Consider the following 23,175-nt stretch of genomic DNA (forward strand, 5'->3'; position numbering starts at 1 on the left):
ATCCATCTGCATCTCTAGATGTATTAGAGGAGCTAATACTATGCGATAAGTAGCACCCTCAAGAAAGCAATTTCACGACATATAAATTGAACCATGGTAGTCAGCTCTTGCGGGGTATTTATCGATGAAGCGAAAGATCTGTGTAGCGCCTGGGCGATGTATTAGTGATGCCCATAGGCAAGCCCCGTATAAGCCCTCCGTACAAAGCACTAGCATGGACTGTATATAAGCTGCTGTACCTAGGTATGATCCATGAACATAAAAAAAGGTCTCTCAAGGCTCTCAATTAATATATTTGGAAATAAAAGCGAAACTATTTGCACTGCGTTCTCGCGTGAACCACAAAGCCGCACCAAGAACCATGATGCCAATAGCATACTTCCCCACAATGATTGCAGCCATTCCTGTATACTTCCACAATCGAGCCCATGCGATCTTTCTAATTTCTTTTGTCTCGTTTGTTCTAGGGAATTCGACGTTGGGCTCTTCACGACCCAGAAACCGGCACAGAGGTCCCCATCCCTCGTCAAGACGATATTCGAGAAGTCGCTCAGGCGGCACCAGCTCGCGGATCTGACGATAGTGTTCAAAATACCTCTCTTTTGAATTTTTCCTGAGTTGGTGAACATCTCGGGCGTTAAAGAAACCCAGCATGATCTTTCGCATAGTATCACCGGACCTAACCCCAGTAATAGGCTCAATGTACGAAAAGATGCGTGCTGGGAGGCTCCATAATGCGTAAATAGCAACATCTTCAACGCTGCGCCACCACCTGTCATACTCTCGCTCGACAAGGACAACTTTGGCGTCTGGGTAAGCCTCAAGCAATTGCAGCGAAAAGAAGGACCCTAAATCCGTGACGGCATCGCATTCTCCAAACAGTTGGTCCCAGTCAGACCGCGTCCACGGCGGTGGAGGCTTCTTGCCAGGGTTCAACACCTGAGGGTAAGTGGCATCGGCGGCTTTCTCTAGTAGGACCCAATCTTGGTTGCGGTCCAACATTGTCAATCCATGATAAACATTTTGGTATCCGAGGATCTCGTAAGCCTTGGCCATAGACGCAGTGCCAGTGCGGATAAGAGCGAGGTGCAGAATCAAGGGACCACGAGGAGGATCCATGGCGAACAAAGCTGTGTACTTGTGTAGTGTCTGGCAGTGTAACTCGCCCTGCAATAGTAAATGTAGTTGGTATAACCAGTCCAGGCGAATGGCTTCCTTTAATAGCGAGAATTCTTAGGTTCGTTAAGATTATCCGTCAGCTGACGTGGAATGAGTTTCGTACAGTAGTAAGTCAATAAGTCAACACTAGTTCGCAATCCTTCCACCGCTAGTAAAGACAAGAAACAATTTGTTGCAATCATGGAATGTAATCGTGGAAATATTGCAGGAGCTAGGTAACAAAAGAGATATCGTGGAGAATATATAAGTTAGTAGGTAATACCTCTACATCTTGTTTCAAATCACAAAGTTTTAACATTGGGCACATTAGCCCTCGTTCAAATCCACCTCACAAAAATAAATCAGAGAATTCGGCCTACGTATAGCGATAACTTCTCGTACCTTCACTGAGATGGTAAAGTTGGTTAACTTAATAGTTTCTTGTCACAACTTCCCAAACTAAAGGATTTTCTTCTTCATTAGAAACATATCCAATTGACAGTTCTGGAGGTCGGCGCGTTTTCGAGCCTCCTAGTTGCTGATATGGTCGACCCCGCAAGTAGAGAAGGGGTAAGATGCGCCTCTTGGACACGCTATATACGCTACACGCTCTTCACGCGCTAAACACATCTGATGAGATTGGTTCTTTAGCTTTGCTTATTCCTTAGATCCCGCGTCGCCCCTGAGCTACGGCTATCGAATATTGATCGGGAGATGGTAAAACGTTTTCGCAAGCTCAGGTTCCTGGGAAATAGCAACATATAAAAATGATATACCATACGATCTCGTAAATATTGTTGAGTCGAGTCACAAGTAGATTGTTCCTGCGTGCCCATCAGAAATACTAACATTGCAAATGTATCTCTATTCTAACCTCTTCAAGCTTCTTGCACGGATCGTACTAATTAAATAAAATAGCGTCACATATACTACCATTTGAAGAAATGCTTATCCAGAGCGGTGGCTGCATCTGCGGCAAGATTCGCTACACTTACAATGCGGAACCGATAACAAAAGTCAGTATCTCTTTTTATTTCATCTCAAGGTCAGGAAGAGCCAAACTAAAGTTTTTTTTGGGGGGTCTCTATCATAGGTCCTTTGCCATTGCGATGACTGTCGCAAGATCAGTGGTAGCAACTACAGCGTCAACTTTCTTGTCCCTGAGGCGGCATTCCAAGTAACTGTCGGTACGCCAAAAATCTTCAGTAAAGTTGCTGATTCAGGCGATATCATCAACAGCTACTTTTGCGGTGACTGCGGTAGCATGATATGGCGTGAGTCCGCCAACTGCGGGCCTAATAAAGTGGTCAAAGCCGGGACCTTGGATGACAGCGGCAAGATTATTTCTACTTCACTATTCGATGCAGAGGTGTTTACGCGCTCGAGGGTAGAGTGGGTGCAGCCAATAGCTGGTGCAAGCCAGAGGGTCGCAGAGTGAGTTATTATTCCAGGATTGATTGTATTACACAATGGGCGAGCTCTTATGTATTCATGAGTAAATAGGTAGTTTGTGATAGACTCAAGAAGATGGTGGCGGTACTTATGAACAATCAGCAACACAAGTATTATAGTAGGTGGTAGATCAAATAACGTACATATACGGAGTAAATCTAAGACTTTAAACACAATACAATATAATTCTTTCTCTATTTGCTTTGTGATTGCTTTGTGAATTATAATTCGGACATCGTTCCGCAGATCGACCTGACCAAATAAGAGATGCCGTGTGGCAGTGTGCCTCGCCAGCCAAGCTTCTTCCACCAAGATAAATATTCTAGGAATATAATGCAGAGTGAGTCTATATAGATATTATCTTTTTCTAGAGAAGCTGCTATATACAATATTTTCAAGGTTTTGATATTATGTCTTATACATAAGGTTCGGTCCACTCCGCAACAATCGAACGCTGAGTAGCAGAACAGCACAGGCAGCAAGGCATGAGCCGCAAAACATCTGAACACCAAGATACGATCCAGTACTATTAATAATGGCCCCGCCGATTGGAGTTCCTATCAGCAACCCAATAGACTCAAGCGCAAAGCACATACCCAACCGAGTCCCAAGCTTGCGGAGATCCTGAGTGATCGTTATCAGGACTACCGGTATCAAGGATACGAATCCTCCTGAGAAGAATCCATATAGCGCCGAAAGAGCAATAATTCCTGATGTGCTGTGTACAGCAGCCCAGCAATAGGCCAGAGTAGCCGTGATGGCCAACGCTGGAAAGAGCACGTTGAGTGACCCTGCGTGATCCGCGACAAAGTTTGGGCCAACCCGGCCAAATGTTGACGCAGCGTTCAATATTGCAATAAGATAGAAGCCAAGGTTGACATCTACAATCCCGGTCTCGATTGCATAAGGCTGTACGTAAACTAGGAAGTTATAGAAGCCCAGGAAACCTAGGAAACACGCCAGGCAAAAGAGCGAGTATTGAGCTTCTTTGAACGCAGAAAGCTGCAGCAGTGCTCTTTTCTCTTGGGTTCGGAAACGCAATCGCATTACGCCAATGGAAATAGCACAAGTTGCAAGAGAGAGAAAGCCAATAGTGCGGGTTGCCCAGGGGAATCCTATCTGGACTTCAAGTTGATGAAAAATGATGGGGAAAAGAACGCCCCCAATACTGCTTCCAGATGCGGCGATGCCATTTGCCAGAGCTCGATTATTCTTAAAGTATTGGGGTAAGATCGCAACCGATGGAACGAACAGGAAGCCGGCTCCGATTCCAACACAGATGCCCTGTGCCAGCATGATTTGATAATATTTCGTCGAGAGGCTCGTCATCATCGTTCCTAGAACAACCAGGAAGGTGCCAGTTGGTAACAGCGCGTAGAAATATCCTGCATCAAAGAGCGGACCACTGATCACTCCGACTACCATGAGCAGAGCTGACTGAATGGATCCGATCCAAGCAATCGCCGATGGTGACATGTGCGACAAAATTTGTTGTTCATAGTACGTCTCGAAGACTCCAAAAGCGTTAATAATTCCCCTAGACATGAACTTATGAGCCAAATTCATCGTTCTAAGCCAAATATATGGCAATGCAACAACAGGTATGGAACCATACCATGAATTGAAATAGAGGAAAAAAGAACCGAGAACTTGGAGCCAAGCCGTGACGCCGGTGTCGTAATCATCCTTTGTATTATCATATCCATCTTTTGGTGGCATTGTTACTTCGTTTTCGCTTGAGCCAGCATAGTTAGGGCTCTCTTTGCAGTCGAGACGAGTTTCGTTCATATTAGATCGATTTAGATTAGGACGGGGTGGTTGGTTTGCGTTGTCCGGTAGCTGAGTTCCAAACTTGATGTTTCATACGTGTGAAGTGAATGATACAACCACTTTTCTGGTAGAAATAAAGTCATGGAATTAAAGTGAATCTAGGGGTTTTTTGATGCAATCTTGCAAAATCCTTGCTCTGGCATTTCTACGACTGTGGCGAGTAGGAAAATAGAAGTGGAGTTTCTTCGCAGCATACGCTCCTCTTGCAAGTCCGTGTGTGGCGTGTACGGCGGCCCCGGCCTGAATATGCCGATTTGGCACTCGTATCTTAAACCGTATTTGTAAAATGTTAAACGTTGGGGATATGTAGTTGTCGGCCTAGGACATTTATTACTGGGATACCTATGCACTGGTGTATTCTTGGTATGCTCTGCAATCCTATTCCCATGAAAGTAAGATCTCCCCCAAGATGAAGCATTTCATGGCCAGTCTAGAGCTTGCTGGTATGAGCAATTGTGTAAGATCTAGCCCAACAGCAAATTCAATGATTGAAGAGAACTGCCCACTTGAAAATATTGCTAGAACTGGAATAGCATACTTGCGTTTACGGTATTGCTTCCCAAATATCAACTGCCTGGATATCAGCGCCGGCGCCGAGTGTGAATCGTGCACAGTGTCAGTCCACGCAGTCACTATAAACAAAGGCGTCTAGTCATGCAATAGGCGTCCAATTTGCCTGCAGAGCGACAGAAGCTAACCTTTTCCCTCTTTAGATCAACATCTATTCTCCACTCCGAGCCCTTGTTTGACAACTCAACAGCAAGTAGGGCGTACTCGACAACTTCTCACCCAAAAAGAGTAGTAATTACCCATGCACTAATACGACCTTGCCGGTATATATTCTCAGATTCATTCTCCATCGTTTGTGTTTTACGAGCTTTACCATTCTAGGAAATCTATCACTATGTCTTCCCTGCCGTTAGTCAGGTACGCTCGTCTCGAAGGTACTTTCAAATCCTTGACAAGTTGAAGACTTTGAGGTTAATGTTTTCAGATGTTTCCCTCATTTTGCGATTTATTCGAGAAGCAGCAGAAGAACAAGCCCCTGGGGCTAAAGTAGCCGCAACTGAGGACAGTCTCTCAAAGACACTGCACTTCGGGCCGCCCTCAGAATCAAGGGCAGAGACAGGCACTCGGTTTGCATGGGCGCTACTCATCTATTCCCCCGACGAGCAGCCTGCTGGGCTGTTGATTTATTATCATAATTACTCGACATGGATGGCTGCGCCGGGTGTCTGTTTGGAGGAATTGTATGTTGTACCGGAATATCGGCGTCTGGGCTATGCGCAAATCCTGATTGAGACCATGGCGTCTGCAGCGGAAGCAGCAGGTTGTATCAAAATGGACTGGGTCTGCCTTTTGGATAATAAGAGAGCACTAAGGTTCTATGAAAAATTGGAGGCAAAACGAATGGAGGATTGGGTCGTCTTAAAGGTTGATAAAGCCAGCACGGAAAAGCTGGCCGCTAGAGGGAAGCAGTCCGGTCTGTGCCCTGAAATAAATGGTACAAATATCTGATAATTGACGAACAGAGTAAAACTCATCATGTTTCATAAAATGTATAAATCGACAACGTTTTGCATCTCAGAGTATGGATCCCAGGAGTCGGGGTACACAGTAGTTCGACATCTTGACAACTATCTGACTCGACCGCTTTCAACTCCCTGTGTAAACCCAACCATTTCTCCCCCTCTATGTAGTAGGCGACTTATTTCTTCACTGGTATACGGGTCGCTAGAGAAACCATAACAAGGCAATATCCAGTCATGTTCAGAATACACGACCATGTCACGTCTTATCCTTGAATAACTACACAAAGCGCTCTGGTGGAGCTGACGTAGGAAGAGGCTTGTGACTGTGGGGGCGCGGGGTTCAACATTGTCGCTCTAAGGTGGCGAGTCATGGACCAAGAATGAGCAAGCCACGGCTGAATATGTATACTCTGTATGGGGCGTCTAGCCTTTGGCCGTGTCACGCCGTAGACGCCGTAGACGCCCTATGCTTGCTTCGTCTTCACTTCACTACGAAGACACGGAAAGCTGTCTTGGGTCCAGTTCGTACGGAATCAATGTTCACTGCCTCTATAATCAGCAGACATGGATCTCCCTGACCTCTACGACCTGGTTGATATTGAAGGGAGCTTAGAACTACCGTCTGAGTGTGACGCATTCTTACCACTTCCGCAAACCACTGCCTCCCCGGCGACTCACCAAACTCTAGCAATTGGTACCGGCACTTTCGAACCTCCAGCCCTTCGGTCAGATACTTGGGCTTCGGAGCAAGATGCGACTCCGCGACAACGACAGAGACGTTATGCTCCGCGAAGCCGTCAAGGTTGCCTCACCTGCCGTGCTCGCCGGAAGCGCTGTGATATCCAACATCCCGTTTGTCGCACTTGTACTCGTGTCAATGCAGAATGCCGATGGCCAGAGAAGCTTCAGGTTACAGGTTTTAACAGCGGAGACAAATCTCTAAAGAACCAGAATAAGGCCACTGCGATCCACTCAAATTCAGAAGCACTCAGTACACAAACCAACAACGTTAACGTTGGTTCAGCAACAGATGCATATCTTACAGCATCGATAATTACAAATGGAAATGGAAGCATACCAAGAAGTTTGGCCGCCGAAACTATGTTTGCGCGTCAGCTCAGCCCTACTGAAGCTTCTCGTGAGCGGTATCTGTTGACGTACTATATACATACGTTCATCCCTCAAGTTACCCTTGTCCAGTCGCCATCTAATTTCTTCACATCGCTGTACATTCCTATGGCATTCCACTATAGCGGTGTTATGGATGCAATCATCGCTTCCTCTGCAGCTCATCTTGCAAAGTCGGTTCATGGATCAGACAAGATAAAAGAACTCAATTCCGTGGCCATCCGCCGCCAGCAGCTGGCGCGTGAGTTCGTTACAGAGCATACGACATGCCCCAAGAGCTCTGGGTGGGAAGAATGCAAACTTGAAGTTGTTGTAGTCCTCTTGCTACTGATTGGGTTGGAATCTCAAACAGGAGGTCGGAGTATGAGATGGATGCAGCGGGTTAATTGCGTACGGCAATTGCTTCAAACCTACCCAACAACCGCAACAAAAACGTGGAGCGCGTGGGAGGCTGAGTGTGTTCATAGGCACTTCCTATATCATGATGTAATGTCTCTCATCATGGAGGATGTGTTAGACCCAGAGACGCAAGCAGATTTGTCAAAGAGAAGCGGTCCTTTCAGCGACTGTGCTGCGACTCTTTCGGTACCCCGAACGCAAGATCTGTCGGGGCAGGAAGTCGTAACAAAATCCATAAGCCCGTCAGAATTTCATCAGTACGGAAGCGCGCCTCAAGGTGTCGACTGTCTGCTTGGCTTGTCCAAGGATTTGTTCAGCACCATTACCCAGCTGAGGCGTCTACCAAGTCGAGATTCTGAGCTCATCGACATGGAAGCGCCAGCGTTTCTCAAAATCGAAACTGATCTTACTAACTGGCAGTACGATCATGCAATAGCATCGGCATTGGACTTCAACACTCGTTTAGATCTGATTGCACTTTCCGAATGTCATCGTCTTACCGCACTAATTCTCCTCTATCGACGATATCCCAGTCGATCGTATTGTTTGCCACATTTGGCGTCGCAGGTCATAGGTGTTCTTTCCAGAATAACTCCAAGCAGTGCAGTGATCTCTGCTTTGACTCCGGTTCTATTTTTGGCTGGCGCCGAACTGAACTCCGAGGTGGAGATGGCATTATGCGCAGCAAGGCTCAAGAGTATCAGGGAGGCCAACAAGATGATGAACATAGCCGCTGTAGAAGAAATTCTTCGAGTTATTTGGGAAGAGCGATTGCAGAAGAAGGGTCGGGCAGACTGGCTGGAGATTCTGCGAACTCGGCGATGGACTTTGAGCCTGGGATAATGTTCATGATTTTACTGATAACTACAATTTGAATGCTTGCGACGACGATGTCATGCTCGAGTTTAGTGTGGGCTGTTTTGCCTTCGGGGACTAGATATAATCCATTATGGCTGCATCTCGAGACCTTCACAACTGACAACCTCTATATTGGTTATCAGGATTTTACCGCTTTCTTTCTACAACCACTCTTTCAGTGTTATCGAGAAGTATTGTGATAGGACTGCAGGAGCCCCTGAGGTTCCTTATACCCAATAGGTTTCATTAAACTACATTACATGATTTTTTCCCTTCTTATCTTGAATAACTGCCGTATAGCCTATACCATAGATGCAGGCCGCTAGGAAGAACAAAAAAATCGTTCAACCAAGGAGCTCAGCACTCAGAGAGATAAGCTGACTCCGAGTAGCGCCTAAGCTGGCAGCGCAAAGTAGCCCTACACTTGTATCTCAAGCCGCGCATCAGATAATCACAGAAACGTTAGGAGTTGCGACCGTAACTATATTCATCACGATCTAGTTGACCATTGAACGCTAATAATTGGCAGAGAAACTGGAAACGCCTGATCGAAGTGTTCTTCATCTTGCAAATCATCTAAGTATTTGCGCTCCATCAGCAACATCACATCTCATCACGGTAGTACGGCATGCGAAAACAGGGAGTATTGCGACATTTTTTTGATCAATTTGCCAAAAAAGGCAGCTCTTTGTTTTGTTGGATTGTGCCTCAAAGTCTGAGTCCTGCAACGAACATACTATAGCAAAGATTATATGGTATTTCACTAAGATGCATCGCATACCCATTTGAATCAGAATACTATGAGATATATTCATCTCTAAAAATTCTTTGTACTACATCTGCCTCTATGATTGCTGATGAAATTCGTAATTTTCTTGGTTTTCTATGAGAAGTTTCGTTGCATTGTCGCCCTAGTCAGCAATACGAAATAATATGTCAACAATCCACCAACGCAGGTACTGCTTTTAGCGCCATCCCACATGGATCTTCAATAGAAACCTCAATTCAAATTATTAGCCTGATAATCATACGCCTGCGTACAGGTATTCTCTCTTAGTATATAAAGATCATAGACAAATAAGACGTTAAGTAACAAAACCGCTATTATAATCTTGTTGTATTACGCTTTCAATCAAGGCAGACCGCGATAGAGGTTACGAACGTCAACAACGGTTCCTTATTGAATAAACTAGGGTAGGATAGAATCTGTGCCCACCCTTTGTCGAAATTGGAAGCTCGTCAGCTTGACCATGCCAGCATGCGGAGAGAAAATCGGATGAGACGTTCCTAACTTGGCAGGCGCAAATAATCATCAGGGAGGTATTGAGCATAGATATAAAGTAGACGAATGGGTTTGCACAAAAACAGTGGTTGTGTTTCTGCTGTTCGCCCAAAGCGAAACCATTTAAACCCTCTTCTGAAGATCAAATGGTCGCGTATCTCCGTTTTCTGCCCATTTTGGGTCTATTTCTTGTAGACGGGGCTCGATCCGTTACTATAGCCCATGGAGCAGTTGATGAGAGTCAGACTGGAGGCAGTTGGGCGTATGTTCCCGGCGCCTACATTATTGAGTATGAAGATGGTCATGTAAGTCCAGTCTCGGAGGCACGGGCGATCAACCACGAGAGGTTGTCGGTCTAACTCAATTGGCCACGAAATATAGGAAGATGAAGCATCACTATTCAGCAACCTCCACAGCCGTGGACTTCCAGCTTCTAAGCGGATGAGCCTGTCGTATTCTTTGTTTAAAGGAGCTTCCATCCAACTGGACGCGGTCGATTTAGATCCTCATTCCGCATCCACCAAAATCGCATCCCTTACTTCAGTGAAGAATGTGTGGCCTGTCCGTCACTTTCAGAACCTAGGAAGCAGCAAACCCAGGGTGGGAAACAGCCATTTCACTAGCTTGAACCCCCTATCAGAGCACTTTTCTAGAGCAGCGGCAGCAAACGACGCTGATTCATATGCGCCACATGTTATGACTCAAGTGGACAAGCTACATGCAGAAGGGTACACCGGCAAAGGCATTCGCATTGGCATTGTCGATTCTGGAGTTGACTACAATCATCCTGTCTTGGGAGGCTGCTTCGGTCCGGGGTGCATTGTTAGCTATGGAATGGACTTGATTGGCGATGCGTTCAACGGCACCAACACGCCCATGCCTGGCCCCTACCCCATGGACTGCCTTGGTCATGGAACGCATGTCTCTGGCATTATTGCCGCGCAAAAGAATCCTCTGGGCTTCATCGGTGCTGCGTATGGCGCAACGATAGGCATGTACAAGGCCTTGGACTGTGCCGGCAGTTCCTCCAACGATGTTCTGATGGCCGGTTTCAACCAGGCATATGAGGATGGATCGGATGTTATCTCTCTTTCCGTTGGAACCATCTCTGGCTGGAAAGAAGATCCACTCGCAATCACAGTTTCCCGGATAATCGACGCTGGTGTGCCCTGTGTTATTGCAAACGGTAACAATGGCCCTATGGTTTTCACCGCAGCTACTCCTGCCGCCGGCAAAGGAGTCATGAATGTCGGATCCATAGAGAACACCATGACGCCCTTGCTAGGGACTGAAGGTTTCACCAGCTTGGAGAGTTCTTCCGATAACTTGACCTCGTTTGCTTGGATTCCCGGAACTCCCGCGTTTCCCAATATCACTCTGCCGTTCTGGGTTGTGACTCCCAATGTGACTACAGATGGCACCTGGAGCGCCTGCAGCCCGCTCAATGATAACGCACCAGCAGACCTTAGCGATAGAATCGTCCTCGTAGAGCTGGATGACTGTGGGGACCCAACTATCGCAGACAACCTTTCGAAGAATAATGCGACATATATCATGTTCTATAACTCTGATGATGACCTAGACAAGTACGAAACATCTTTCTCGAACTTTTGTTGATGGCATGCTAACTCTTTATTCGCAGCATATACAGCGTCAGCACTTCTCCTAGTACTCTCGGTGCCGGAATGGTTGCCCTACAGCAAGCCGTGGAATGGCGAGATCTCTTAGGAAACGGTACAGAAGTGTATGCGACACTGGTTGAGCCTCAGTCTGCCAACCCTGCTGCGGGATATTATCCAAGCGATGCCACTGGCGGCTATGTAGATGATTTCTCAAGCTGGGGTCCGACATGGGAGGCAGATCTAGATCCACACATCTCGACACCGGGAGGCTCGATTCTTTCTACTTATCCGTTGAACCAAGGAGGATATTACGTTGACTCTGGCACTTCTATGGCAGCACCTATCATGGCTTCAATTTATGCCTTGATTATGCAAGCTCGCTCGATCAAAGATCCTAAGACTCTCATGGGCTTGGTTTCATCTACAGCAAAGCAGACGAAGTACTATGATTCGTATCAGGGGACATTTTATGATGGGCTTGCGCCCGTAGCGCAACAGGGTGCTGGTTTGGCGCAAGCCTATGATGCGGTTCATGCAACCACCTCTCTAAGTGTATCAAGCTTCTCTTTCAATGATACAGATCACTTTGTCAACAGTACGGATTTTACAATCAAGAATGGGGCTGAGCAAGCTGTTACATACTCAATCGGCCACACGCCCACTAGGTCTCGGGATACTTACAAAACTGGGCAGTCCAACCCCTCACGTTCTTCAAACTCAAGCGATATCGCAGCGACTCTTGCTTTTTCTGCGACCAAAATCACTGTTCCAGCAGGTGGATCGGCCAAGGTGACGGTCAAAGTGACTGTTCCCCAAGGGCTCACTGCGGCCAACCTCCCCGTCTATGGTGGATACATTACCTTGGATGGATCTACTGGTGAACATCTTGTCATCCCATATCTCGGAGTGGCCGGAAGCCTTGCAAATGCTCAGAGCATTGATCCAAACTATAGTTTCATTTACCATACCTCGGGTCGCTTCGCGCAGTCGGCGCCCGACAACGACACTTGGACAATACCTCATCCTACACTGGGGGCTAGTCAGCCTTCGTCATCATCATCTGTGGACTATCCTGGGCTTGGGATTGAGGCTGACTCTGGTGTTCCACTGATGAGAGCGGACATCATTCCTCTTGGCAGTACACCAGCCAAAACCACGAAGGTTTTGGGAGTCGATGTAGCCGGTAGCTTTCATGGGTATCCCGTGCAATGGCTCAACACAAATATCAACCAAGTCGCTTTCAATGGCATAACACAAGAAGGAACCATATTGCCAGAAGGGAATTATGCCGTACTGCTACGGGCGTTGAAGATTTTTGGAAACGCGAGTAATCCTGACGACTATGTCACGAAACAGACCCAATCCTTCAACATCAAGTATGCTTCGACGGCTGCATAGGTAGACATTTAAAGGCCTAGTTTGGAGAACTAGATGCCTAAAATTGACTTTGTAACCAATAATGTCCCCATTTACAAAAGCTTGAATGTTTGCTTATTTCCAAAGTCAACGAACCAGCTATCAAGATCGGATCTACTGACATTCGTTGCGAGACCAATCCTCTTGTAAGCATTCTCCCCAGCATTCACTAGGTGTAGCAGCATGCAAATGTGATTTCCTCCCCATACAAAGCCTGTTTTCATACAGTATATCGGACTTCCGAATGGAATATGTCCAGGACCTGGTTGATCCAGAGGATAATCGTAATAAAAAGTTAGAGAGTTCCCGCTCATGCCCTTGAAGTGTATACTCGTTGTGTCTGAATGGGCGTTATGCACCTCGACTAACGTTCCAGAAGCAAGATATCCCCTAACTTCCATAGTAGCCTCAGAAATAGACGCATATTTATCTGGGCCATCTAGATTGAAATTGATACTGATAATCTCCAGATCGTCCGGGTACGTTCTGGGGCAAGCCGTCGCGTAGCTAGCAATATTTCCAGTAGAAATCCAAGACCATGTTGGGCCGCAATAAGAATCTGGGCGATCGTGAATTTTCCGAGAGGCAGAGGCACAGTACCATAGCAGCTCAGAAGGGAAACAGTTCTCCCACATTCCTGCGACATATCGGCCAAGATCAGCTGAGTGGGCTGTTCCGTACTGTCGCGCGACACCAGACAGAGCAGGAAGACGATCTGATGTAAACGAGATGCGCAGTCCAGAATATTCTTCCACAATCTGGTGCCAGTATTTCCTGATTTGGTCGAGATTCGATGCGCGGAGGCCTTCAAAGTGGTACAGCTTGCGCTCATTGGTATACTCGCCGCTTCCACCACCTGCGCCATTACTGCCGCCTCCCCATATTCCTCCGGGAATATGTTCGCACTCGCAGGTTTTGTCCCTCTTGCCACCTGCGCATTCAAATGCGAGTTCATATCGTGTGAAATAGACGATTCTTGGAGACAAAAGACGCTCCTGATAGACCCACGCTCTGCTGAGAAGAGGCAACTCTGGTGTCATCTGTAGCACACCAGCAACGTCCCAAGTAGTGTGTTCTGGGACTCTGCGAACGAGGTAAGATGCGGCTTGGGGCCCGAGATGCGTAGCAGGTTGGACTTTGAAAGAAGCACTTTCGCGAAACAGACCAACATCGCTATCAGCAGACCATGCCGCTGCAAGGGTGACATACGCCCCAGAGTAAATCTCGCACATTTGAGCTGCCTGAACCTTCCAATCATCGCTGCTGTCTTGAATGATGCAGAGCGAATCAATCCATAAGTATTTGATTCCAAGCCATACGGAGACTTTAGCGGCATCTTGGAAAGTCTTGGGTAAGCGATCCCAGGGAATTGTCTCAAGGTGCGCAGGCAGGCTCTCAATCGTCGTCTGGCATAAATGTGTTGATGCTCCCCATCGATGGCTAAGACATACATATCTCTCGCACCCACCCAAATCCTCAACCAAGCGAACATTGATGTTATTTTGTGGCCCTGGCATCATTTCTAGTACTCGTTTGGGCAGTTGTGCGACCGATGCAGATTTGCAAGAGTCATGCAATGAGCTGCACTTATCGAGCCAATTGCTGATTCTGTTCAAAGACGTTTCTGCTCCAGTGTTGTTAAACAAAACTGAAGATCTATACGCGAATACATGATCTATGCATTGTTAAAATCTTCAAAATGTATGGTAGGAATAAATTGTTCGACTTACCGCTTTCTTCCTTCTCATGCCCATTCATTCTGTCAATGTCGACTAGGATGATCCATAGACGGTAATCCTCTGTACCATGACCCTCGGCTTCTCGACTGCTAACATTCACAGTAACTTCCAACTTAAGATTGCTCATGCCCTTATCCCGCCCTGAAGGCATTGTCCAAGTTACGTGCACGTCTTCCGTCCACGATTTATCGTCCAAAACCACATCATCATCTTGGCACGCCGATGCTATTGCTTTTATAATAGCATCGCAGCCGCGACAACCCCGCTCGCGCGATGTGCGGAATACCTCAAGTTTTGTGCGGATTTCGATTCTAAGGTACTCGCGCCAGGCTTCAGGAAGGGGAGACGGCAATTGCTCGTCGACAGATTCTGTTCGCTCCTCATCGTGAATGTGGGATGATTCGCGCCAAGTGTAACTCCTTTGAACAAATGGTTCCTTCAAAGATGCTGATTCTTCATCGAGATCAAAATAGCAAAGACCACAGCGCCTCTGACTAGTTGAAAAACAGTTACCCATGGTGCGTATGGCTTAAAGCACCCGCAAATGAGTATGTACGTTTGATACTAAACGCGTAAGCATAAGATCATATGGAGAATCTGACAAAGTAATTCTGCCTGCAGTGCTCAACACACAGATGAACAGCGTGACATAGGTACCGTGCGTATCTACTGTGCAACACGGTACCGCACGGCGTACCATCCATCGAATTGATGCCCCAACAGCTTGCTTTATTTACACCTCTCTTACTACCCCCGAGACTTATTCCGTGAATAAACTTTAGAGACATATGAGTCATATGAAAGTTGAGTTATCAAATTTTGAATACCGCCGGGCCGCGAGCTTCCCCGAATATTTCATGAATTAGGAACATATACAATATAAAATGTCATGTAGAACTGGTTCTATCGTGTCGGATACTATACAAACATCTTTGTCTAGCTATTTACATTGAACACGATAAATTATCCACTACTATGAAGTTGGCATCTTTACTTGGTCTTTTGGCTGTCTTACAGAGCCCTTCTGTACGTGCCGCTTTTATACACCCAGGCCTTTTGCATACTGAAGCAGATTTCACTCGTATCAAATCGCATGTCAACAGCAAACAAACTCCTTGGATCACGGGATGGAACAAACTCGCTGCTCACGCTAGCACTTCATATACCCCTAGGCCGGTAGCAACGCTCTGTCGTGGAAGCTCATCAGATTGTACTGAGAACTATCCGAACCTTTACAGGGACGCCTCTGCTGCATACGTGAACGCCATCTACTGGAAAGTCACTGGAGACACCAAATACGCGGACAATGCGGGCAAGATTCTCGACGCCTGGAGCAGTACACTTACACAAATATGGGGTAGCAGCGACAAATTCCTAGCATCTGGTCTATACGGGTATCAGCTCGCCAACGCTGGAGAGATTCTTCGTGGCTATAGCGGCTGGAAAGGACTAGGTAACCTGGTCAACATGCTGAAAACAGTTTTCTACCCTATGAATCACTCATTCTTGACAAACCATAATGGTGCCAAGATTGACCATTACTGGGCTAACGTAAGTCAATTACATCACAAAGTTTCCAAACAGTTCTGTACTTATGAGAAGGGATAGTGGGATCTGTGCAACCTCGCTTCTATGCATGCTATCGGTGTCCTGGCGGATGATTCGGCTCTAGTGAATGAGGCTATTACGTATTTTAAAAGTGGTAGCGGAAATGGTGCCATTGACAAGTTCATCTGGAAATTATACACCGAAGCAGGGTCTTCGAAGAGCTTGGGCCAAGGACAAGAAGCCGGAAGAGATCAAGGTCATGCGACACTTGACTTCGCGCTGGTTGGTATATTGGCGCAACAGAGCTATAACCAAGGAAATGACTTGTTCGGATACCTCAGCAACAAAATACTTGCCGGGTAAGTGTTCACATCTACCGCAAGAGATCCAATGATTGACCCATCAACCTTCAGCTCGGAATACATGGCCAAATACAATCTTGGTCATGATGTCCCGTACACTACTTATACCAACTCCGATGTAACACAGTCGGTTATTAGTACTGGCAGCCGCGGCACTATCCGACCCATGGGCGAGCTCCTTTATGCGCATTATGGAGTGCTCAAAGGTCTTAATGCTTCATGGACTAAGGCATACCGCGATTTGGTGGTTTCTAACGGTGGCGGCGCAGAGGGCGGCGGCGGCGACTATGGTTCCACCAGTGGTGGATATGACCAGCTGGGGTTTGGAACCGTGCTGTACCGACTGGATGCGTAAGCAAGACTGGCTGTGGAATGATGAAGATGAGAACCTAGCAGGAGAAGGCCGTGGAACCATGGACAATTGTCTCTCAAGTATTGCCTATGCTTCTTTGTTGTTTACATTTACTTCTATTAGCTCTAGCTTAACTATGGATATTTATTTCTCATTGGCCAGCTGTATCTGATAGTATTGCACTTTATTTTAACCGTAATTATATCTGCTATGCTTAGTGTATAAACTGGAACTTGCTAACCAAGATGTACCAGTGTAACAAGCCTGTCATCCCCCTATACTATTAGGCAAATGATCAGGCGATGGAATGCAGTTCCAGCAACGAATATAATAGAACCAACTCCATTTACTTGTCAGCGATCAATTGGGTGCAATTCCGCAACAATTACGTATATGGGACCCGTTAAGAGGTATCTCTCTGGACCCGCGCCTTTGCCCCGGTAACTTACACTACATATACCCAATGATCTAGCCTCTATCCAGTAGCAGTAATATCCTAACCAGCGTGCTTGATCCCCAAATTACCCCGCTAAATCTTATTTACACCCCAAAACTTTATTTCACCCCGCCATAACCTGGGGAATGTTCCGAACCCCAGCCGGTGAGAAAGCATTATACCGGAGGTCGGGCCAGGTCTCGGGCCGGGCTTGAGATTCACGGGTTTGGGTAATTTTCTCTTAAATGCCTGTGGTTATTTATTAATGCCTATGGTTATTTGTTTTGTATATTCCGTCGGGTCTTGGGATTATGTTCCCATCATTGGATAAGTGAAACGATTGAGGCTGGATCTGGGAATGCAGGTTTCCATCTGTTAGTCCAACTATAGTAGTAAAGTATTATGGCTTATAAAGTCTCTCATGGACACCACATTAGATGATTGATACAACCTGAATCTGATGTTATAACAAACTCAGGAGTAATTCACTCTCAAGAGCCCCAACTTCTGTTCATTTCGCCGATATTCACAATGGAGCCCAAGGTCATCGCCCAAGAGACCATTCCGGGCTCAGATATACCACACGAGAAGGCTGAAGAGTACCATATTGAGACGGCTGAGTATGAGCTCAACCGCATCGATCTCAGTGCTCTAGCTAGCAACTCCTTATCTTGGAGGACCAAGGCCATCTGGCGTCTGGCGATCGTTATTTTACTCCAGGGTCTTAGTACGTTCATTAATCTAAGCGGTTTTGGCCGCTAACATACGTTCCTCATATAACTAAACGGCTTTCAGGTGTTGCTGCGTTTGCCATGGATGGCTCCATTATCGGGAGCATGGCGTCGCTCCCCGCCTTTCGAGAATACTTCCACGTCGGTACAAGTGGCTCAGGGATTGCTATCATCATAGCAGCCATGTCTATTGGAAACGTGGTGGCGAGTATTTTCCAGTGGATTTCTGATCTCATTGGTCGCCGAGGCGTTACCTGTCTCGGCAACTCCATCATTGTCATCGGCTGTGTGATACAAGCAGCTGCCCCAAACAATATCTGTATGATCCTGGGCCGCGTCATTGGAGGAGCGGGTTGCTCTCTCAGCGCAACTGTCGGCCCAATGTACATAAGTGAGATTGCACCCGCTTCTCATCGTGGCATGGCCGTGGGGCTGTTCTGTTCGTGCTATAGCATCGGTGCTATCGCTATAGCCTGCGTGATTCTGGGAGGCTCCTACATGACGGGAGACTGGAGCTGGCGGATGCCCATGATAGTTCAGATCATTCCGCCTTTAACCGTGGCTCTCTTAGTCTATCCTCTGACCCCAGAATCACCAAGATATTTGGTCTACAAAGGACAGATTAATAACGCCAAGAAGGTTATTGCTCTGTACCACACAAGTAGCGAGGACATTGAAGATCCCATCGTCACCGCGGAGATCGACCAAATCCAGCGCTCCATTGAGTCTGTTGACTCAAAGCCATGGGATTTCAGTACACTTTGGAAGATGAAGAGTGCTAGGTATCGCCTTCTGCTCATCTTCCTGTATGCCTTTATCCAGCAATGCAATGGAACCGGTAAGCCAGGATATCATTATACAAAGTCATCATTGTGGTTGACTGACGCACTTAATATAGGAATGTTGGGCTATTATCTACCGGGAATTCTGACTCTTGTCGGGATTACAAACAGTCAACAACAGTTAGCTATCAATCTAGGTATGACAGTTGCCTCATACCTATCCACACTTGCGGGAGCCCTAATCATCGATCGCGTCACTCGGCGATTCCTCCTCGCAAGCACATTGATCGTCTTCATCTTTTTTCTGTCTCTTATGTCCGTCACTGGTGGACTCTTTGCCAACGGCATCGCCAGGGATGCCATGGGTATTCTGACCATAGTAGCTATTTACTTGTTCCAGATCTCCAATGGCCTTCTTTGTAAGTTGATCCTCGATCGGGTTTATATTACACGCGACCTAATTGCTTGCAGCGTCAACCCTTCACAACGTCTATCCGACGGAGGTCCTCCATTATAGCCAACGGGCCAAAGGCATGGGGCTGTATTCATTTTTCCAAAACTGCTTGGGCTTTGCCATGACGTATGGAGTAGGCGAACTACTCGCAAAAATCGAGTGGAAGGTCAGCATTTACAGTCTTCCGTTTTAGATATAATCCCCGGTTTGCTTACATATGTATCACAGACTTACTTCATGTTCATCGCGATCGACTTAGTCTTTCTTTATTTAACTTGGCAATTCTTCCCAGAGTTCCGTTTTCTCTCCTTGGAAGAGATTGACTACGTTTTTGAGACGCCCGGAGTCCATCCAGTTAAGATGTCTAAGCGGCTCCAGAAGGCAAAGTTGCTGAAAAGGAGGGAGGCAACAGGATAAATCGGTTTCTAAAAATGGCCAGTCAAGCGCTGGCAGTTTGTCGACTTTGTGTTGCCGTAGAGGCCGCAGGTAGTTGGAGTATGAGGGCGGTGAGAGATTGAGATAGACTTACATCTGAGTGCTGTCTTCTAGCCTCGGACTGTTGCCTTACTATTGCATAACCACAGAATAAGGCAAATAACAATCTACCTCCTGCTCGCTAAGGCACACAAGCCAAAACACAAACAAATAAGAACTAGAATCCCATTTAAAACACTTAATCGAAATGCAATTGACGAGTTCCATGTTCTTCATGCGAAACTTTCCCTGGAAGCTCATCGTGGTGGCTCAGGCCCATCTCATCTTAGCCGGCCACTGTTATATCGTCGGTCGAACTAGGTTCCTGGTCATGCCAGTAGCTTGAATCATTTAATTATTAAGACATAAGTGTCAGTTTTAATCTTCTTTGAAATCAGGCCGGGTGCATAGCTGTTGAACGCAAGGTGATACTATAGTTAGGTATAAGACCTAGGTACTACACAAATTTACAGTATATCCTTCCGGTAGCAGGCTGTTATCCCGAGTAATACATATGATGAACCTGCTAAAGTCATACACTCATATTGCCTGACAACATCTCATACACAAGCCCTGACCCAACTTTAGAAGAGGGCTCATGACGGATTGGCAGGGAGGGAAGTACTCCGTACACAGTAGGAATTTCTCTTACTCTGAAAAGAATCAGGTAACGGGGCGTCGATCTCTATTTCCCGTCGGCTTAAATACACATTTTAACGATTTTACCTAACACATTTACAGCATCAAATGAAGCGCAGCATCACTTTGAATGAACTATCGAGTTGGCCAAAGATAACAAAATCCCCGCAGTTAGTGAATGAATTGCACTGACTAGGCGTTAAGGTTGAATCTTCGGGTAAAAACCCGGCCATACCAGAAGCTTAACCCGCCTTCAACACATGTTATGTCGGCTCAGGATAATTAGTATAAGAAGCCGGTGGCTAGACTAGTTAGACTTCGGAGAAGCACAATCAATTCAACTTGGTATTTCCTGCGCTGCGTATGCAATCTGGTCAATCACCAATAGCTACACCAGATATCAGGGACTCTTTCCAAAAGTCTGTCTCGCAGCAGATTTACGTCTCATTCTCGCTAGTTATTTCAGCTCAGAAGAAAAATCAACACTGAGCACACTGAACACTTCTTCTTTACTGCAGGGCACTAATACCAGCAAAGATGGATAGCGACACGAGTCAATCGCGGCATCTTCAGCTTCAATATTCAACTCCTGCCACAGAATGGTCAGAAGCCCTGCCTATTGGCAACGGCCGTCTGGGTGCTGTTGTATATGGGCGGACCGAAGTAGAGCTGATGCAGCTCAACGAAAACTCGGTGTGGTATGGAGGCCCTCAAGAGAGAACACCGCCGGACGCTTATCGTATGCTGCCCAAACTTCGACAACTGGTTCGAGATGAGAAGCATTCGGAGGCTGAGGCTTTAGTCAAGGAATGTTTCTTTGCAACTCCCGCAAGCATGCGTCACTACGAGCCGATGGGCACCGCGACACTGGAATTCAACCACAAGAATATCACCAATTACCGGCGTTGCCTCGATTTGGCTACTTCACAGGTTTCTGTTCAGTATACAGTCAATGACATTTCTTATCAGCGAGACGTTATCGCCTCATACCCTGATAATGCATTGCTTTTACGATTCACTGCTTCAAAAAGTACTCGTTTCATCGTGCGCCTGGACAGGCTGAGCGATAACGACACCGATACGAACGTCTATGCCGACACTATCACAGCTTCTGGTTCCCACATTGTGGTTCACGCAACTCCGGGAGGATTGAATAGCAATCGATTGTGTTCTGTTCTTGGCGTCGTCTGCGACGATGGTGGCACCATTGAGGCCGTCGGAAATTGCCTTGTCATTAACTCTGCCTCCTGCAGAGTCGGCATCGCTGCACAGACAACATTCCGTCATGCCGAACCCGAAGTCATCGCCCGGAGTCAGATCGATCAGGCCCTGGCACGGCCGTGGGATGAACTAGTGGAGAGGCATAGGACAGATTATTCTAAGCTTTTCGGCCGGATGAGCCTAAGAATGTGGCCAGACGCTTGTGACTTGCCAACGGACCAGCGCCTTCGAAGCTGCAGGGATCCTGGCCTTGTCGCCTTATATCACAACTATGGCCGATACCTCCTCATTTCATGTAGTCGGAATGGCTACAAAGGATTACCAGCAACGCTTCAAGGCATCTGGAACCCGAGCTTTCAACCACCTTGGGGATCAAAATATACGATCAACATCAACACGCAGATGAACTACTGGCCTGCTGGCCCGTGTAGTCTCATCGATGATTGTTCGATTCCACTGCTGGATCTTTTGGAACGAATGTCAGTTCGGGGTCGCCAAACGGCCAAGGTCATGTATGGCTGCCGAGGTTGGTGTGCACATCACAACACCGACATTTGGGCCGATACGAACCCTCAAGATCGCTGTATGACAGCCACTATCTGGCCTCTTGGAGGTCTCTGGTTATCAACCACGCTAATGGATACTCTCAAGTATCAATATAGCAAGGAACTACATAATCGCTTGTTCCACGTCCACGAGGGTGCTGTGCAGTTTGTTCTCGACTTTATGATACCTTCCAAATGCGGTTCGTACCTAGTTACAAACCCCTCACTCTCTCCAGAGAATGCTTTTGTCTCGAAGTCGGGAATCAATGGCATATTCTGCGAAGGATCTACCATAGATATGACTCTTATCAAGATGGCTTTAACACAGTATATCTGGAGTTCAGAGCGGCTGTCAAACGTCAGCCACTCTCTCAAGGGGCCTGTTGAGGCAGCGTTGGCTAGGATTCAACCTCTTAAACTGAATCAAGAGGGATTAATTCAGGAGTGGGGCCTTAATGACTACGAAGAAGTTGAACCTGGGCATCGGCATGTATCACATCTCTTTGGCTTATATCCCGGAGATCTGATACACCCTACGCAAAGTCCAGACTTTGCTACCGCGGCCCGAAAGGTGTTGGAACGGCGCCTCGCTAACGGCGGTGGCCACACGGGCTGGAGTCGAGCGTGGCTTTTAAACTTCTATGCACGATTGCTTGATGCAGAGGCGTGTGGAGAGAACATGGATCTTCTCTTGCACAATTCTACACTACCCAACTTACTAGATACTCATCCTCCTTTTCAGATTGATGGGAATTTTGGAGCATGTGCTGGAATCTTGGAATGTTTGGTGCAGTCGACTGAACGTAGGATGGATGAGGAGAATGTGGTCGAGATATCTTTACTTCCAGCATGCCCCGCCAAATGGGATAGGGGCAACCTCCAGAGGGTGAGAGCAAAGCAAGGATGGCTTGTGTCTTTCCAATGGAGCAAGAATAAGATCGTCGGCTCTGTGGTACTTAGCTGCACTATGGCGGGAGCTGATGGGGCTCATGTTTTGTGTCCAGGTGGACTGAGGCGGGTATTTAACGGCGATATGGTCAGAGACTACACCTTTGAAGTAGAATAAGCAGATCAAATACGAAAGATGACAACCACAATTTATGCTACTTTACTTTACTGAGGTCTAAGGTGCTTTCGGGTCTCATTGCTGGACGCCAGTGGTTGTGACATGACGAGTCCTGCGCGTGCACATATGCTTCATGAAAGCTTAGGATT

General features: G+C 46.8%; 10 protein-coding genes across 10 annotated transcripts; 7 read left to right on the forward strand and 3 right to left on the reverse strand.

Moving 5' to 3' along the window:
* Positions 1-282: 282 nt before the first annotated feature.
* T069G_06149 (uncharacterized protein) lies at positions 283-1,119 on the reverse strand (the record flags this gene model as incomplete). The annotated part of the gene is made up of 1 exon (XM_056173359.1): positions 283-1,119. The coding sequence occupies one exon, from the start codon at positions 1,117-1,119 to the stop codon at positions 283-285; it is 837 nt and encodes a 278-aa protein (XP_056030217.1).
* A 983-nt stretch (positions 1,120-2,102) lies between these two features.
* T069G_06150 (glutathione-dependent formaldehyde-activating enzyme domain-containing protein) lies at positions 2,103-2,596 on the forward strand (the record flags this gene model as incomplete). The annotated part of the gene is made up of 2 exons (XM_056173360.1): positions 2,103-2,174; positions 2,252-2,596. The coding sequence occupies 2 exons, from the start codon at positions 2,103-2,105 to the stop codon at positions 2,594-2,596; spliced, it is 417 nt and encodes a 138-aa protein (XP_056030218.1).
* Positions 2,597-3,018: 422 nt separating this feature from the next.
* On the reverse strand, positions 3,019-4,398 carry T069G_06151 (major facilitator superfamily domain-containing protein; the record flags this gene model as incomplete). Its single annotated transcript, XM_056173361.1, has 2 exons — positions 3,019-4,147; positions 4,226-4,398. 2 exons carry the CDS (start codon positions 4,396-4,398, stop codon positions 3,019-3,021), a joined length of 1,302 nt encoding a protein of 433 aa, XP_056030219.1.
* Positions 4,399-5,344: 946 nt separating this feature from the next.
* On the forward strand, positions 5,345-5,977 carry T069G_06152 (acetyltransferase (GNAT) family domain-containing protein; the record flags this gene model as incomplete). The annotated part of the gene is made up of 3 exons (XM_056173362.1): positions 5,345-5,384; positions 5,435-5,923; positions 5,973-5,977. The coding sequence occupies 3 exons, from the start codon at positions 5,345-5,347 to the stop codon at positions 5,975-5,977; spliced, it is 534 nt and encodes a 177-aa protein (XP_056030220.1).
* Positions 5,978-6,723: 746 nt separating this feature from the next.
* Positions 6,724-8,342, forward strand: T069G_06153 (fungal specific transcription factor domain-containing protein; the record flags this gene model as incomplete). The annotated part of the gene is made up of 3 exons (XM_056173363.1): positions 6,724-6,824; positions 6,899-7,384; positions 7,568-8,342. 3 exons carry the CDS (start codon positions 6,724-6,726, stop codon positions 8,340-8,342), a joined length of 1,362 nt encoding a protein of 453 aa, XP_056030221.1.
* A 1,443-nt stretch (positions 8,343-9,785) lies between these two features.
* On the forward strand, positions 9,786-12,659 carry T069G_06154 (subtilase family domain-containing protein; the record flags this gene model as incomplete). Its single annotated transcript, XM_056173364.1, has 5 exons — positions 9,786-9,944; positions 10,021-10,204; positions 10,280-11,225; positions 11,282-12,444; positions 12,496-12,659. The coding sequence occupies 5 exons, from the start codon at positions 9,786-9,788 to the stop codon at positions 12,657-12,659; spliced, it is 2,616 nt and encodes an 871-aa protein (XP_056030222.1).
* A 71-nt stretch (positions 12,660-12,730) lies between these two features.
* Positions 12,731-14,933, reverse strand: T069G_06155 (heterokaryon incompatibility protein (HET) domain-containing protein; the record flags this gene model as incomplete). The annotated part of the gene is made up of 5 exons (XM_056173365.1): positions 12,731-12,846; positions 12,904-13,041; positions 13,135-13,451; positions 13,497-14,352; positions 14,408-14,933. The coding sequence occupies 5 exons, from the start codon at positions 14,931-14,933 to the stop codon at positions 12,731-12,733; spliced, it is 1,953 nt and encodes a 650-aa protein (XP_056030223.1).
* Positions 14,934-15,391: 458 nt separating this feature from the next.
* T069G_06156 (alginate lyase domain-containing protein) lies at positions 15,392-16,681 on the forward strand (the record flags this gene model as incomplete). The annotated part of the gene is made up of 3 exons (XM_056173366.1): positions 15,392-15,967; positions 16,025-16,323; positions 16,378-16,681. 3 exons carry the CDS (start codon positions 15,392-15,394, stop codon positions 16,679-16,681), a joined length of 1,179 nt encoding a protein of 392 aa, XP_056030224.1.
* Positions 16,682-17,645: 964 nt separating this feature from the next.
* T069G_06157 (sugar transporter domain-containing protein) lies at positions 17,646-19,498 on the forward strand (the record flags this gene model as incomplete). Its single annotated transcript, XM_056173367.1, has 5 exons — positions 17,646-17,841; positions 17,910-18,683; positions 18,744-19,046; positions 19,099-19,247; positions 19,310-19,498. The coding sequence occupies 5 exons, from the start codon at positions 17,646-17,648 to the stop codon at positions 19,496-19,498; spliced, it is 1,611 nt and encodes a 536-aa protein (XP_056030225.1).
* A 1,233-nt stretch (positions 19,499-20,731) lies between these two features.
* On the forward strand, positions 20,732-23,026 carry T069G_06158 (uncharacterized protein; the record flags this gene model as incomplete). Its single annotated transcript, XM_056173368.1, has 1 exon — positions 20,732-23,026. The coding sequence occupies one exon, from the start codon at positions 20,732-20,734 to the stop codon at positions 23,024-23,026; it is 2,295 nt and encodes a 764-aa protein (XP_056030226.1).
* Between the last annotated feature and the right edge of the window lie 149 nt (positions 23,027-23,175).

Source organism: Trichoderma breve, chromosome 3 (assembly GCF_028502605.1).
Source record: "Trichoderma breve strain T069 chromosome 3, whole genome shotgun sequence".
Lineage (NCBI taxonomy): Eukaryota > Fungi > Ascomycota > Sordariomycetes > Hypocreales > Hypocreaceae > Trichoderma > Trichoderma breve.